Source organism: Anopheles stephensi, chromosome 2, assembly GCF_013141755.1.
Source record: "Anopheles stephensi strain Indian chromosome 2, UCI_ANSTEP_V1.0, whole genome shotgun sequence".
NCBI lineage: Eukaryota > Metazoa > Arthropoda > Insecta > Diptera > Culicidae > Anopheles > Anopheles stephensi.
In genome coordinates this window covers 30,449,121-30,466,791 of record NC_050202.1, presented here as the reverse complement: position 1 = coordinate 30,466,791, position 17,671 = coordinate 30,449,121, and the positions used below count along the sequence as shown (strand labels likewise).

Sequence of the window (17,671 nt, the reverse complement as noted above, 5' to 3'; positions counted from 1 at the left end):
GGATTTAATTGTTTTCTTATTACGAATATGTGTAGAAATGCTCATCAGCTATTGAACATTGTTTACCTGGGCACAAATGGCATTGCAGTCAAATGGCAAACCTTTGCCCCTGAATCCTGAGTACTTTAAGATGCGAATTCAACCTTCAAACTGCTTACCAATGACCCATTATATTCAAGTTCTTCAACGGCCAACTCTTGAAAAACATATTCTGTAGATCTCTGGACCCCTGGCTGTCGGTCGACCTATTCCCTTGGTAGAAGAAATAATTTTTTTGTATGATAGATTCTTTGGAAGCAGTGCCTTACGCAAAGTGACTAATTCGCCGATCTTAATTCAAAGATCGTTGAACGACTTGGCTTTTGATGGACTTCACCCACCGAAGTCCTCTCTTATGCTATGCAAGTTGTCAGTTGCAATACGGCACTAATCTGGCCGGGTATACCAACGTACTACTTCAAGAAAATTCAAACATTTGAGACAAATATGACTTCCTTAATTTATAAACTAGTTAGTGATCTCGGAGTAGTGGTGAAGGTTCGAGTAGTTATAGCCAGAAAAAAATCCAGCAGTGTTTGAAAGGTGCTCTATCAACAGCATGGCAGTCTGTGAGATCAGAATCAAACGAAAATCTAGTCGTATTTACTAAACGCCTTTTTTGTCTTGTATTTTGGAAGGCATCTGAAGTGTGCTGGTCCATTTTCTTCTTTTCTTCTTTCTTCTTTGGCACTACAACCTCGGCAAGGTCTCGGCCTGCCATTTCTGGCTTTCTATGACTTAATTTTACCCGTAGAAAAGTAGTCAGCCTTACGTAAGGGGAGGCGGTCTGGATGGGATTTGAACCCCAGCCCTGCCGCTGTCGCCTCGGCCACCGGACCGCCCCAGAGTGGTCCCAGACCCCAGAGTGGTCCATATTACTCTGTGCTTAATACAACTTCTTCTTTCTTGGCCTGCTCCTATGGGGCACGCCTTAATGACATGTCCTGGTGTCCAATCCGTTTGCAGGAAACACGGTCCATGGCTGAACTCCTCCACCCCTGCATCCGATCTCTCTCAGATCTGACTCCACTTGATCCAGCCAACGGGCTCGCTAGGCTCCTGTACGTCTCGTGTCGAACGGGTCGTTGACGACCACCTGCTTCAGTACGGCATAAGTGCGACATCCTCATCACGTGCCCTAACGATCGTATCCTTCCGGCCCTAGCAACCGTCAGGATATCTGTATCGCCAAGCAGCTCTGCTAGCTCGTGGTTCATTCTCCTTCTCCACACGCCTCGAAGCTCGAAGATGGCACTACTGAGAGGACAACCGGCCGTATCAGTGTGCAATATATGGCGCATTTCGTGCGTTGTGGGAGTCTTCTGGATCTCAGGAGTTTATGTAGCCCGTAGTAGGCACTATTCCCCTGAATAATGCGCCTTCGGATTACGCTGTTTATGTTGTTGTCCGAAGTTACGATCGTGCCAAGGTAGCAGTACTCCTCTACTACCTCAAGACCGTCGATGTCAACTAAAACTCTCGTGCTCTACAAGTAGTGCTCTACTCTTACTATGTCCTGTACAATCGTTCGTTATACATAACCTCAGCTAATTTAAATAGGATCCTCGTTATAGAAACATCTACAAGCTGCTAGACGTAAACTGTACATAGTGTTTTAGAGCTGCTTGCTTATGTTTAAAAATTATCAACACCAGCAACAGCAGCATGTCGCAGTCGCACTGCAAGTTCCTGAAACCATAACACACAAAACAGCTTAACTATACTACACACACACACACACATGCAATAAACACAGCGAGTGGTTAAAACAACTTTCCGCCCAACACAAGCAACCCAACTCAATACACCACTAGCAGCAGCAGCAAACTAGCAACAGCAACAACGCAGAATCCTCCCCCCTTCATCAAGAGCGGCCAGAGAGTATACTCTGGACCGCGTCAACCCATCAGCATTCGTTCGTTTTATCGCAACCAGCTCTCACCTTAGCTACGTACCTCATTCGCAGGTCAAACATTTATTAATGAAGGTATGAATAGGGTGTTGTGTGGCAAGATCAGCTGCATGACGTCCATGCGTCAGCAAGGTGAGTGTACCCGCAGAGACAAGATGGCGACCGAGTGATCGGTACACGGGCAAACGAAACCCACACACACACACACACACACACCACCACTCACATCACACATTCCAGACGCGATCGCAAAGCAATCACATGTACCTGTAATACACTCATCTTCAGCGATCCCACTCATGATTCGCTCCAGAATGAAGTACGATCCATGTAGTACACGTCATAGCGTACAGCGTGACAGGTAGTGCACGATCACCACCTTCAAGCATTAGTTCGCCTACATCCCACTAGAGCACCCCCTGTTCGTCGATGTATCGTTGTTTCGTTGCTGCTTTTCTGCTGTTGACCGGACGGCCGGATGCTGCTGCTGGTGCTGGGTAAATGAGTTGCTTCATTACGGTACTTATACTTTCGCTATTAAATCCTTGTTTCCGCTAGCTTCTACTGCTAGGATCATTGCAGTTTTCCCATTTGTTTCAGCTACTGTTTAAGCGTACTGTAGCTTCGATAAGTGTTTGTTTGCGTTCCGTTACGTTGTGCACGAGTTTACCAGCTGGATGTGAGTAGCTTCTGGAAGTGTTTTCTATGTCTACGAGCATATCCACAATATCAAGAGAGGAACTTTCGAGCAGAAGTTCGACTTATAGATGAAGGGATCCCAACAAGTTCCAGAGCAGTTTAAAAGGCGCCTTACTTTAATTTCCCTATTTAAGTTATCTGATTTTGTAAATTCTGTGTCTCTCCCTTGTTTTTTTAGGATTTTTGTTACATTTTCCATACCTTTGTGAAACCATTTCATCACCCACAACAAACGACGGCAAACGATATCGATAATTGCTCTCTCGCTCTCTCTCTCTCTCTCTCGCTCCCTGGCAAGCTACTAACTAACAAATTTTCACATTTGGTTATGCTTGTTTTCCATAAAAAAAAAAACCCCAGAAATTGCAACACTCACGCACAAGTTCTCGTCGGTGACGCTGTACAAAAACTCTACCGTCCGGTACGCCTGCATGATGCACGCCATCATCGCCTGCCAGATGGAGTTCCAGCTCTACCCGATGGACATCCAGATCTGTCCGATCTACATCGAAAGCTTCTCGTACCACAACCAAAAGATACGGCTCAAGTGGGCCGACAACGGTGTGACGATCAATCCCGAGCTGAAGCTGCTCCAGTACAACCTCGGCCAACCGCTGCAGCTCGAGGAGACGGATGGGTACATGCCGGAGAAGTACGGTACGCAGCATCGGTGTACCTGGTCGGTGTTGAGTTCTTCGCAGCATTGTTCATCACGTGCCTCTATCTTTTTTTTTTTTCGGCAGGAAACTTTTCCCGACTGGCAGTATACTTTCGGTTCGAGCGCCAGATAGGGCATCATCTGATACAGACGTTTGCACCGTCCGCGCTCGTGGTAATGCTGTCCTGGTTTAGCTTCTGGCTGGGGCTGGATGCGATACCGGGCCGTGTAACGCTGCTCGTCACCTGCATGCTAACGCTCGTCACGATGTTTACCGGGATGAGGGCCGACATTCCTCCGGTCGCGTACGTCAAGGTAAGCCAGGATGCGCCTGAAGCTGATATCGCAAACCATATCCTTATCTTCCGCTTTTATCTCCCGGCATCGCGCGAAGGCACTCGATCTGTGGATGGCCGGCTGTATGCTGTTCGTGTTTTCCGCCCTCGGGGAGTTTGTCGTCGTGAAGGTGCTGGACGTGCAGTACCAGTACCAGGTGAACAAGGTGCCGAAGGTGCTGCCGATGCGCATCAGCGCGATGGAGAAGGGCCAGTGCGTGGGTACGGTCGCGAACTGGGAGGGCGGCACGGTGAACGTGCGGCCCCGGAAGCCCACCCAAACGCCCACCACGCCGGGCCAGGTGTCGCTGCAGGGGAACGGTGGGCCGCAGCCACCGCTACCGCCCACGAAACAGCCGACCCGCCGGCAAAGCATCCTGTCCGTCGCCTGGACCGACACGGACACCGGCATCGAGAAGATTATGTGGCGCGAGATCGACAAGATGTCGCGCGTCGTCTTTCCCGGGCTGTTTCTCGTCTTCGTCGTGCTCTATTGGCCGATCCTGATTTTTAAGACCTCGTAATTGGGAGTGCGTCACGGTATGCGTGTGCCTCCCTCCAATCCCCCCAACAACTGCAGAAGCAGTACAGCAGCTCAGTGACGTTGATGTTTCTTCCCCAAACCGGAAACGCTCAAGCACAAATAGGGGCCCATGATTACAAAAGGGGGGGGGGGGGAGAGAAAACCGGGAAAATCTGGAAAACGCCCTTTTGGGACGGGTCAATGGTTTTCTGCCGGGTTTTTGTTTCCATTGCAATTATAAGTTACAGTGCGGATCGCATGGAGAGTCGCCTCGCTGGAACATTCTAAAAGGAGATAAAATGCACACAAACAAACATTAATACACCGGTTTCCACAATCTTACACGCTAGGAGGATAAGAGTGATGCGAATGGTCGAGTGGATGCGATATAGAAGAGAGGCTGCAAAGCGTAGGTAGGACACACGATAAACGAAAGATCAAATGAAAGTTTTACTAAACATAACAAAAGTACCACTACTAGTACACGATTACTTTCGAACCTACTGTCTACAGGGCAGAAAAAAACGAATTCTTTCGAAGGATTTTAACGGGATCGGGAGGTGGAGAACATTAGCCGCTATCTCACCAAGCTCGCAAGCGTTCACGCAGCAGCTGGCCAGGACAATATCACACAGTACGACGTGCTTTAGTAGTAGGAGCCGCAGAGACCAACGCCACACGCGCATACGCACACACAGGAAGGGTGGTCTCGCTGCGGTTGAAACGATTGTACATTTTAGTCGAACCGTTACGCTGACAAGGCACCGCGCGGCTAAGCTGCATCCAACCAACCAACCGAACAAACCAAGCAAAAACACCCACAGCCGCCGTACGTAGGGGTAGCGTAGTGTGAGTCGTTCATATACAAAAACCAGGCAAGGGCAGTAGAGTTTAAACAGCAGCTGTGAAAGCAATAAGTACCTTATACATTTAAGTACGACTAGTGGTAATGCGTGAACGTGTGTGTGTGTAGTAGTAGTTAGTGCCTGGAACGGGGAGGGGAGGGAACGACAGTAAAGCAGAAAAGGAAAACTTAACAAACTTGCACGCAACAAACGCCTCACGCGATTGGACACAGAACGGGTTTGGAAAGGGCGGTTTGAAGCTGTGGAAGCAATTGGGCACGTGGCAAACGAGATTTACATTACGAATCTAAGCATAAAGGAACGCTGTGCCTTTCAGAAAGAAAAAAGGGAAAACATTATCCCGTTCGTTACGTTGGTCGCCTTTGCAGGACACCCTTATTGAGAGAGAGAGAGAGAGAGAGAGAGAGAGAGAGAGAGAGAGTAGTAAAGGGCAACTGTTATCTGTGCACTTATTAGGTCGCTTAACTTAATTTGTGGCGTTTTTAATGTTTGTGGAATTACAAAGTATTGTACAAAATCAAGCAACTGATGCGGCAAATCTTGGAGACTCAGAATGTGCTCAGAAGGCGAGCTTCACTTCTAGCAGATAAACTGAACTTAAAAATTCATTCTTAGCAAAGCAAATCGAGATAGGTTGCTGAATGTGGACCATCCGAGGCTCGGATTCTGCCGGGACCATTCTTCAGAAGCATATGCAGATTCCAGCATTCGCTGATGACGTAGATCTTCTATACTTGAGTGCAAGCTTAATGTCGGAAACTTCAACATTATAGAAACACCTTCATCGGCCCTGATAGCAATCGAATCATTGAGCAGGAGTGACGCCAATCCGTTAGATATCCCGCGATTGCAGGTGGACGAGTCATGTCACTTCAACAACCTTCAACAGTAGATCGAAGAACCCTAGGCACCGGGCCCAGACTGGTTAGACGCAAAAAGTGCCTGACAAGTGAAATAAGTAATTGTCAGATTACTTTGGCGCCAACAATGAGACCTAGTGTACGTATAGGAAAAAAAACTTCCTTGCGTTAGAGCTTTCAGTTTAGAGAATCACCTATTTTTACCACGTTTCAACCACATCATCCGGTGGTTTTCTTAAGGCTGAATTCTCATGTCATGTACAGAGAGTCAGCAATCTCTTGTTCTTCTACTACTTTTAGTGCTGCAGCTTTGGGAGGTCTTCATCTACAATATCTGGCTTCCTTCACTTAAATTGCTCCCCCTGTCATTCCTTCGTACGGGGAGACGACGATACGGATGGGATTCAATGAAGGTTCCTTGGTGTTGGGACCAAGTTCTCCATCAGGTATCTCTTATCAGCAACTTCCGATGATAATGACTTAAAGATGCTGACAGCTGTTATGCCTTGCTATTAGCCAAGCTGTACAATCTTTTTTCCTTGGTCTCAGATTGTGAGCGATTAAGCAATGGAGCCACCATTTTCCATGTCAGTGAGGACCAGAAATGTAACGTCCAGAACTACACTACTCAACAACTATTCTCAGTTGTTAGAAAAATCTCCAAAAAAGCAGTATACAAAAAATTAAGAACGAACCAAACAAAAAACGAACGCCACAAATTAAGTTAAAGAAGCTAATGTAATGTAAACTAAACGTAGCAACTAAAAGTAAAAACCGAAAAAATCATCATGCCTTCTAAAAAAAAACAAACTAAAACGAACCGATCGAAAGTCGGTCGGGACAATTAATTAATTGCGAGCTGTATTCCGCTTGCCTGCTGCGAAACACACTTGTACACACACACACCAAATTGGATCGCAAATCATCATTGTGATAACTATTAGCTAGCAAAAAGAAAGAAAAAAAATTGAAACGAAAACAATAACAAACACACCAGCAGGAATGTTGTAGGAAGGTATATAGTTAAGGTCGACAAACAGCTTAGACTGCAGCAAACGACGACGAAATTGCAGAAGTGGGCATCGAAGGAAAGGTTTGAATAAAATGCACAGTGGCTCGAAACGGAAATCGGGACACCTAAAAATGGAGCAATTGCTGGACTTCGATTTTCTTAGCCTAGGGCTGATCAGTCATCATTCTCTTGTCGCTTCCATATCAACTAGCTTTCTTTGCCATTTAATCGAAAACCCCTGTATCAATCAGAAAACTTTCGCTGTTCAGTTCCCTGGACCGACATACAAGCATACAAAACAACAACTATTTTTCATATCTTCTACATAGCAGTTTTCCTAAAATGGGTTTCCTTTTGTTCGGAAAGTACTCCGCGGCCTAACTCTCCCAAAACTGGCCATTTTTGTATTATCAGATTTAGAAATAACCCGTATGTCCTGCAAACAATACTCTTTCCTCGAGCGATCAGGTGGGGACGTACAGGCCTATCCGGTTCAAGATGTCGCTAGCCGCCGCTTCTCTAAAGACACCAACCCCAGTAGTTGACATCGGTTGTCATAAGGAGGATGGGACTGATTGGAGGAGCCAAGAAGCCTACGGGAAGCCGGCTTGGCGATCCAAACTGTAGCCGAGGGACACGAGATGATTGGCTCCCGCATTCAAGGATGGATCGAACCAAGCTGCAGAAAAGCGACTTTAGACATGAGGGGTCAGACTACGGGGGTTTCCCGGATCAAGGATGGCGCGTTGGACCTTGTTAGTAGCTGAGAATTGGTTGGAGGTTGGTTGGAGTAGGGGATCTGGAGAAGGAGATGACGGAGCGCTGCTCGAGGCATAGGGAGAGGCTTAGTTGGAAGAGTACCAGAGAGAAAAACGAATCTATCAATTCTTGTAGGGATTTGGAGTAGTGATGGGTGCTCGGAATCGGAACTACTTGGTTCCGATTCCGTTGTCGAAAATGTTCCGGATCCGATCCCGGAATCGTATCTGGATCTGGTTCCGGATCCGATCCCGGACCCGGTTCCGGATCCGACTCCGGTTTCGAACCCGATTCCCGATCCGCTTCCCGATCCGGTTCCGGACCCGATTTCGGATCCGGTTCCGGAATTGAATTTTTATTTGTTTATTAATTTTCATTATTATTCTTTAAAAAATGCAGGTAAAATACAAACTGATGATTTTTGGTTGATTAAATATTGCCTGTTATAATGAACGAACACGGGATTGATATTTTAAAGAACTTTATTCAACTTAGTTCTTGCTACTATGAAACCACACCAGAAAAGAGGCCGGAACCCACCGCGTGCACACTTATATATCCCTAGGTGAGTTCCCCGTGTGGAACTCCCTAACTTTACGACACTTAACGTTCTTATCGATATAAGCCTACTACAGTCGAGTACCACAACATGCCGTTTTATTGCATTTTTGAAATTGTGACTATAGAAAAATGCAAAACAAACTGCTAGAACACCTCGTCATCAAGAGCACCCAGCTGATGTGTTTGCTTCAGTAACTTAATCGCGACAGACCCGGTCTCCATCAAGATGCTCTACCGATCCTTGGCTCCACTACAACCGCGATGGGCCTTGGCCTTCCAGTTTTTATTTCCTTGACTAAGTTTTATCCCCTGAGCAGGATAATCAGGCCTGCGTACGAGTGGACGGTTCAGACTGGAATTTCTGTGTTAAGACCAGCGTAGCTATCACCTCTGCAACCTGACTGCCCGGAATATCATCATATTGCACTAGCCGGCTATAACATTTTATCTTTTATTGAACATTTTGCGTCGAACAAATCATCAGTTTGTGTTTTTCTTGCATTTGTTTAAAATAATAGTAACGAGTATTAATAAACGATTAAAAATTCAATTCCGGAACCGGATCCGGAATCGGATCCCGAATCGTATGCAAAACCGGATCGGATCGGGCCGGATCAGAAATCGGTCCCAAAATATGTTCCGGACCTACTCTTTGGAATCGATTTCAAAAAAATCTGAGCGTTCTGGAATCGATCACGACCAAACCATCATTTTGCCCACCACTAACTTGGAGTCACGAGGGTGCGTTAAAGGTAGGACGATTTTCACATCGTCAGCGTACATCAGATGGGAGTTTGGGGTGGAAGGTAGCTTAGGTCAATCGTTCCTGGGGTGATTTTTCCCCCTGTTGAAGAAGCTATTTTTTACCATTTCCCAAAGTTTTTATAATTCTTGCAGAATAGTACATTGCGCTCTCGTTTGACGTGGATAAACATCAAGTGTTGTTGGCTCTAGAGTTGGTTAACGCACTTTAATGGAAAAAAAAAACCATTAGAACCACAGAAATATATGGTCCTGGCTCCCCATTTTTTAATATTTCAATATATTACACTGTATTTAAAATTTCAATTTTCAACCCGCTTCATATGATATTGATAAGAAAGGCGACTGTCAGTTTGGTTTACAAACATCGAACTTTCTGCACCAATTCTGTACATTTCGGCCATTTAGCAACCGATTTTCAATCAGTTTTTTTGTTGTCAGTTGTTAATTGAATGGTGTATAAAAAGATGAGCTTTCCAGCTCAAGGTTAAGAAAATCGTCCTCAAAGTCCAGCAATTGCTCAATTATACGGTGTCTCGAATTCCGTTTGAGCCACTGTATGTAAGGAACGGAAAGATACAGATAACAAATGCAATTACATCATAATTAAACAAAGAAAAGAAAATAGCAAAACTAAACTAGAACACACACACACACACAAAGCCATAAAACGCATACCGCTTGCGTTTGATGCCTGCAACTCAACAACACCAAAAGCTACGAAGCGAATGAAAAACAAAACGGAGAAGAGATAGGAAAAGTTAGCAACAAAATAGCAACGATTCAATGCGTGGTGCTGAGCATAGTGTAAATAATAAGTACATTTAAGTAAGTACCGATAGAAACTGAGCTTCTAAAACAAAATCAAATAATGCAACACAAGCAACGCATGCCACAGTGCGCTACCGATAGAGTAGGACACACACCAGAACAGAGCAGTAGAAAAGAAAGCCGATCGCTAACTAGCAGGTGCATCCGATGGGCCGATAAAACTGTTTTCCTTCCCACTTTCCACCGTTGTGCTCTGTTACGTTCCACATTACCATAATTATAGTTAAACATCATGCACAGTTAGCAATACTCACACACACACACACACACGCTTTCACGATGACGAATAACTTGTTGAACCGCCCTCTCCCCTTCACAGTTGTTATGGTTTTGTCACCGTTTGTCCCAGACGATATTTTATAACGTTCGAATTATTAAATAATAATAATTAAATTAAGCTGAAAAAGAAGGAAGAGTGTGTGTGTGCGTGTGTGTAAGAATGAAAGGGAAGCGAGTAATAGTTGAAAAGTGAAAAAATATAACAAAAAGTTCGATAACTTTACGCCAACGGAATCATTTCGAATGGAAAGAACACACACGCACGCACAGTTCCACGCATCGCTCCTGAATTACTTATCAGGCGCTACAACCGCTTTGCGATCTTGACCTTCTGCAACAATCCTCGATACAGCTCACGGTGTTGCGCCGTCGTCTGCCAATTCGTTATCCCGGCTGTTCTGGCCTACCACGCCTCCCATGTCCGTGTGGATTGTCTAAAAAGACTTTACGAGCTGGGTCGTCCGGTGTCATTCTCATGACGTGACCAGCCCACCGGAGCCTGGCAAGTCTAATGCGCTGCACGATGGTGAGATCGTCGTACAGCTCGTAGATTGTAGCGGCTCCTCCATTGTCCTTCCTCACATACGGGGCCAAAATCCATTTAAGCATCTTCCTCTCGAACGCTTCATCAGAAGGCTTCATCAGTTTTGGAAAGAGTCCATGTCTCAGAGGCTTATGTGAGTACTGGGACTATACACGTCTGTACAGTCCCAGCTTCGTCCCAGCGCGTAACTCAACATCAATGTTGTCGGTGCTGACTTTTGACCCCAGATAGGTGAAGTTTTGGACGGCTTCGAAGGTGCGGTCACCTATCTGTACATCACCCCTGCGTAGATCAGTGTTTGTTAGCAGGGCCGCTGGTGGTGTCACCATCATTTTGGTTTTCACCTCGTTAATCTCCAACCCGAGGTTCTGTGCCGCACGCTCGATCCTTTGATAGGAGCTGCATAGGAGAGCCTCAAACCAATGATGTCTATGTCATCAGCGTATGCCAGGATCTGGATTGACTTATAGAAGATGGTCCCCGAAGTTTCCACCTCCAAGTCACGAATGGCTCTCTCTAGCGCCAGATTGAAAAGGAGACAGGCAAGCCCATCTCCCTGGCGCAAGCCCTTGGTGGTAGCAAAGGGCCCTGAGAGTTTTTTCCATCCACCTTCACCTGGCATGTGATGTTGGACATTGTAATTCGTACAAGCCTGGTAAGCTTGACCGGGATTCCAATAGAGCTCCTAACGTCGTACAGTTTTACCCTGGCTATGCTGTCATAGGCGGCTTTGAAATCAATGAAGAGATGGTAGGAGTGGAGCTGCTGCTCCGCCATTTTCTCCAAGATTTGCCGCATCGTAAAGATCTGGTCTGGTAAAGATCTGGTATGGGGCGGTCCGGTGGCCGAGGCGATATCGGCGCCGGTCTTCACACGGCAGGACCGGGGTTCAAATCCCATCCAGACCGCCTCCCCGTACGCAGAGCTGACTACTTTGCTACGGGTAAAATCAAGTCACAGAAAGCCAGAAATTGGCAGGCCGAGACCTCTCGAGGTTGTAGTGCCAAAGAAGAAGAAGAAGAAGAAAGATCTGGTCAGTGGTTGATTTTCCGTTTCGTAATCCTCTCTGATCAGTTCGGCTACTATTCCGTCGGCGCTTGGTGCCTTGTTGTTCTTGAGCCGACGGATGGCCATTCGCATTTCATCAATGCTAGGTGGCAGTAGCATATAGATATCATCTGCTAGTGGTGCCTCTAGCTGTTCGTTGAACTGATCATTTAGCAATTCATTAAAGTACTGAGCCCATCGCGAGAGGACCTCTGGCTGGTAACTGGCCAGATCCTCTTCTCTCCCGCGCCGTGAATATTCCTCTGCGTATGCCCGCGTTCTATGCCGCTGCTGCATTACTCGGTATGCGCGGGTTTTTACCTTCGGTCGCTTGTCTACATTCTTCGTCGAACCAGCCAGATCTGGTGTTGCCCCGACGTGGTGGGAGTGTGGAAATGGCACAGCTTATTATTTTTGTTTTTAGAGCGTTCCACCGTTCGCTCGTAGTTTCATATTCGTTTTCTGGTAGTAGAGCCTCTCCTGAAGCGGATTTGAATGCCTGTTGGACGTGACTGTCCTTTAGGGAGTCCGTGTTGAGCCGAGCCTGCGTGTTAACTTCGCCCCCATTGACGCGGGGACGGGCGATTCTGCAACGAATCACTAAGCCAACCAAATAGTGATCGGAATCGATTTTGGCCTCTCGATACGATCTGCCGTTCAACAAGCTCGACTGTCTTCGGCGGCTAATCAACACGTGGTCTATCTGATTGGAAGTGGCTCCATCCAGAGACCTGATTCTTCCCACAACCACATTGTTTGCAGCTGCAAACTGGACCAATCTACTACCATTGTCGTTACTGTGCTCATGCAGACTGTGACTTCCAATGTACTGGCGGTACATTGGCTCCCTACCGACTTTTGCATTGAAGTCCCCCAGGATGATTTAAGCATCGTGCCTGGGACACTGGTCCCTTCTAGAACAGGTCCTTCTCCTCTTCATCCTTGTCTTCGGTAGGGGCGTGAACGTTGTTGAGGCTGATGTTGAAGAATCTGCCTCGCATGCGCAGGGTGCATTCGCCTATCATTGATAGCCTTTTGAAGCCGATGATTTCGGATTTCTGCCGCGCACCGACGGCGAAACCCGTTCCGAGCATATGGCGTGGCGGTCGGCGGCAGCTGAAGTTAACGCACCGCAACTACAATTTTGAATATTTGTACAGTTTATTTTAGCTTACGGTGTTGTAGCGCCACCTTGCGCGCTAATTCTCATCGTCCATCGATTCGTCGTCTTCGTCACCGTCTTCCTCGTCGGAGTTTTCGGCCCTTGATTTGCTCAACTTGGCCGCCTGCTTTATCAACATCCACTCGTGTTCATCCTCATCCTCGGATGATGCGTCTCCATTGCGTCCGTTAGCCATCGTTTCTTCCTCCTCCTCATCATCTTCCCCATCGCTATCATCCTTCTTGCCGTTTTGTCCGCTAGCTTTGGACGAACTTTTCGAGAGGGAAAGGTTTTTCAGCACCTGCAGTGTGTACTTGTTGAAATCGCAGCTAAAAACAAAGCAGCGTACATTAATTGAAAATTGCCTTCAAAACGGCCAGCCGACCGGTTGGCTTACATTTTGTTGAGCTGGTCATATTTGCGATTCAGATTTTGATGCAGCGTGACGAGTGTCTGTGCATCCAGCAGGGAATCGACCTGACCTAGCCGCGTTAGCAGCAGATTGGACCAGCGTAGATAAAACTCGATATGTTGGCTGCTGCCCACATTCTTCGCCACAAACTGCAACGTACGCAGGGCGTACTCGTCCGGCAGGGAACCAATTACCAGCTCGACTATAAATAGTAAACACATCATTCCGTGAGCGTTCCAGCGCTCCTTTCTTCCACGCGCCACTGGGCAAACTTACTGTCACGATAGGGTACACTCTCCAGCACCTCCTGTATGAGCGTCGTTTCGTTCAGCTTTAGGGACATTAGCAGGGCTCCAGCGTAGTTTTGCTCTTTGTTTAGGAGATTGCGCGTTGCCCGCGGTGTCACCTCGGTCGACAGTTGATAGGGATCGAACACGATGCCCTTGTTCAGTGCGTACACGAGCAAACCCTCGGTCGAAACGGCTGCCCACGATTGGCCGGAAGGTGAGAACCGAACGCAATCGACCTTCACCTCTGGCAGCACATTTCTCGCGGCCAGATCGCCCTTCTGTACGCCTGGCAATTTCAGCGCCACATTACCTCCCTCCAGCTCTTCACGCTCCTCGATCAGTGCCATATTGCCGAATTCGGTCAGCTTGCGACGGTTGATATACTCCTGGGAAAGACAATTTCAACGGTGTTAGTGTGAGTATTGGGGCGGTCCGGTGGCCGAAGCAACAGTGGCGCTGGTCTTCACACGGAGCAGGGCCGGGGTTCAAATCCCATCCAGACCGCCTCCCCGTACGTGGGGCAGAGACTACTTTTCTTCTTCTAAAATTAAGTCACAGAAAGCCAGAATTTGGCAGTTCGAGACATCTCGAGGTTGCAGAGCCAAGGAAGAAGAAGTATGAGTATTCGATAACCATTCGATAGGGCGGCCCGATGGTAGAGGCGACAACGGCTTCATACGGCAAGTCCTGGGGGTGCAAATCCCATCCAGACCGTCCGCAGGGCTGACTATCCGGCTACACGGATACAATCAAGTTACAGAATGCCAGTAATGGCAGATCCAGCCTCTCTCTCGAGGTTGTAGTGCCATAAGTATAAGGACAATTCTTTCATTTACCCCTCTTAATCGCACTCCATCTCACTTTGGGCCCACCACGCCTCTGCTGGCCACGTGGACAGTCTAAAAGGCCTTCACGGGCTGAGTCGTCCAGTGTCATTTTCATGACATGACCAACATGATATAACAGCACAATGGTGAGATCACCGTACACAGCTCGTAAACCTCGTCATTGTAACAGGCTCCTCCATTGTCCTTCCACACTTCTTCTTCTCCTGTGGCCTTACGATCTCTTAAGTCATGCCTGCCATTTCTGAGTTGCCAAACTGAATGATACCACGTAGTTGGATAGTTAGTCCTCACTACGGAGGCACGATCCGGATGGTATTTAAACCGCGGTCCTGCCGCATGAAGACTGGGTTCTTCCACAATCCTTCTGAGCATCTTCCTCTCGAACGCGGCTAAGAGGGTTTCGTCCTCGTACTCGTCCGGACATTGTCAATGTCTCAGAGACGTCACCCATATTCGGGTGCTGGACCCTGCTTACGGATGTGCGATTCAGTTGAGATGCAATACTGGTCTCGGGTCTTATATCTCGGATTCCTTACAATCAGTAGCAGATCAGGTGCGGCCGCTCGGGACCTAGTCGGTTAGGAGGGCTTTGTCGGGACCTCCAAATATCTTGACCCACCACTGCCGTACAATTACGAGCAGCCTGTCCAATACACAACCACAACTATTCCTCTGGTTACTTACATCCATTCCGTCCAAACTGCGGTTCTGCGTGATTTGGAACTTTTTCAACAGGATCGCCTCCTTCACATTATAGATGCAGACGTACTTCGATTTGCCGCCAGCCAGCAAGCATTCCCCATCCGCCGAGTAACAGATCGACGTGAACGCTCTGAACATAAACACAAAGCGAAAGGTTGAATTCAAAAGAAACCCACCCAAGCGACGGTTGTCTTACCTGCCCAGCAGATTCTTCTTAGCCGATATTAGATCCGACTGGGACACGGTACCCTCCATATCGTTTCGACCCTCGATGGAAGCGAGCTGTGAGGATGTCTTTACGTGGAACACGGTAATGTTGCCGTTCAGCGTCGAAGCAGCCACCTCCTCACCGTCCGGCTTGAAAGCCACACACACCACGTCCGATCCCACCTGTATCGGTTCGTGCGCTCCGGAAGATTCCAAACAATTCCAGATGCGCAACGTTTGATCCCACGATCCGGACACCAGTGATGACGAAGAAGCGACGGGTGAGAACGCTAACGACACGACCGGTCCTTCGTGTCCGCTCAGCACCTCCAGCAAGCGTCCCAGCTTCATCGACCACAGGTATATCTCGAACACGTCCTGCCCACCAGCCGCCACCAGTTCGCCCGAGCAATCGACCGCCACCGATGCAAACTGTACCGGTTCCGGTGAGGCGAAGGTGCGGAAGTTGCGATACCGGATCACATCGTACGCACGCACCGTACCGTCCAGCGAAGCGCTTACGAGGAATTTCTTGTTCCGGCTAAATTCTACCGCCATCACCGCGGCCGTATGCTCGGAAAACGTTACGACACAGAAGCCGCTCGTAACGTTCCACAGCTTCACCTTGCCGTCCTGCCCGCCGGTCACCAGCTGATGGCCATCCGGGGCGTACGATAGGCAGTTCATACCCTGCGAGTGTTCCTGCTGCTTCATGATGTACTGTTCGCTCTGCCATTCCCACACGAGCAGCTGACCGAGGGAGGAAACGCCCAACGCTAGCCAATCGCCGGTATCGTTGAACGAAACCGAACCAATGCTCGACTCCGAGATGCTGAGCGAGTGGATTAGATTAACGTCCGGCAGCTCGTACAGGTAGAACGAACCGGTAGAGAAGGCCACCACAAGGATGCGCAGCTTCTGGTGATACGTGGCCGCGGTTACGTATGCGTTCCGGTTCTCGGCCCTCGGTAGATCCGCGAGATAGTGGCGCGCGAGTCGTTTGTAGTAGAAGGGATGGCGCTTTGCTTGAACGACCAATTTTCCTTGCTCATCTCGCTCTTCCCCTTCCTTCGACGATGCGGCATCCTTCAGCCGTTCCAACCGCAACTCCTTCCGTCCGCCAGCATCTTCTCCTTCAAAATCGTTCTCCTGCGTGAATGCATCCTCCTCGTCACTATCGCCACCGGCAATTCGCTTCCTCTTTGCACCGATGGATTCGTCCGTATCGCCTGCTATTTCCTCTCGCGTTTTGTCCACATCCGCCAGCTCCATTCCACACTCCCACAGCATCAGCAAACCCTCCCTGCTGATAGTGTTCACGTCGAGCGTATTCTCTTCGAAAAAGCATCCCACGATCGCTTCACGGTGTCCACCGAGCACAAACGGCCGGAACGTTTGCAGCCAGGTCACGTTCTGCAACCGGACCGTATTGTCCCGCGAACCAATCGCAATCACCCGCGAGTTCGGTGCCCAATCCACAAACAGCGTCTCATCGAACCCGACCTCGAACGCACGGTGCACCACGAACGAACCGTACGATCCGGAAGATTCACCCGGCGCCACAAACACCAGCACGGCCGTATCGACACAGGCAGCAAAGAAGTGGCCGTCCGGGCTGAAGCGCACGTGCTTCACCTCGCCACGGAACTTGTACCGGTGGATGGTCGTTTGCGAAATCATGCTGATCATCTGCGCCTCACCGATCTCGTTCACCACCACCAACAGACACCCGTTCGGCGACAGGTCGATCGCGGTGTAATTGTACTGACTTTCGACGCATAGCGTGTTCGATTTGTTGCTTTTGAGTAAAATGAAAAGCAAATGCGTTAGCTGTTGTTGTTGAAACTCACAATACGTCGATTTATCTACTTACTTTTTCAAGTCAAAGATGGTTATACGGTTTCCTACCGGACTGACCACCGAGTAGCCGTCGGGAGTAAACAACAGATTGCCGCGCCGGAACACCGCTCCCAGCAAGTTATTGAACTGTAACGTGCATTGTGTTGTGTTAAAGATTCTGCTCATGTACCACACTGCCAACAACCATTCTTACCTTATAAGCGAACTTCATGGTGGGTATTTAATCTTACGATTCGGCAAATAACAACATTTAAGCACTTTTAATAAAGGAAATCAGCTTACACCACACTACTGGGTTGCTACGAAGCCGCATGCTTACACGCGGACCATGTGCGACGATTTGATGTTTGTGTTTATGTTCATTTGACAGCCGTTTGTTGACAGTGTGCGTTCCAGTTTCCGCTGCGTTCCGCCATCGCACAGTGGTCGGTCCAAGGACATGTGGAACACGATATACTACAGGTGCATACAGGTGATGCATTTTTTCCATTTTTTGGATTTAG

General features: G+C 48.2%; 2 protein-coding genes across 12 annotated transcripts in view; one reads left to right on the top strand and one right to left on the bottom strand.

Moving 5' to 3' along the window:
- LOC118503329 (glycine receptor subunit alpha-4) overlaps positions 1 to 7,620 on the top strand; it is a 47,130-nt gene extending 39,510 nt beyond the window's left edge. For 6 of the 11 annotated variants that reach the window (XM_036036486.1, XM_036036483.1, XM_036036481.1 and 3 more), the window contains 2 exons: positions 3,011 to 3,307; positions 3,394 to 7,620. In XM_036036486.1, the coding sequence (XP_035892379.1) occupies positions 3,011 to 3,307; positions 3,394 to 4,157 (1,061 nt within the window). In that variant the 3' untranslated portion in view covers positions 4,158 to 7,620. The remainder of the gene's footprint in view (positions 1 to 3,010; positions 3,308 to 3,393) is intronic. The other 5 variants (XM_036036489.1, XM_036036488.1, XM_036036478.1 and 2 more) reach the window with 3 other exon arrangements.
- Positions 7,621 to 12,824: 5,204 nt separating this feature from the next.
- On the bottom strand, positions 12,825 to 17,522 carry LOC118503328 (periodic tryptophan protein 2 homolog). Its single transcript, XM_036036477.1, has 7 exons — positions 17,362 to 17,522; positions 17,182 to 17,294; positions 15,298 to 17,106; positions 15,084 to 15,231; positions 13,538 to 13,937; positions 13,247 to 13,463; positions 12,825 to 13,178 (listed from the first exon to the last, which is right to left on the bottom strand). The coding sequence occupies exons 1-7, from the start codon at positions 17,377 to 17,379 to the stop codon at positions 12,887 to 12,889; spliced, it is 2,997 nt and encodes a 998-aa protein (XP_035892370.1). The 5' UTR covers positions 17,380 to 17,522; the 3' UTR covers positions 12,825 to 12,886.
- Between the last annotated feature and the right edge of the window lie 149 nt (positions 17,523 to 17,671).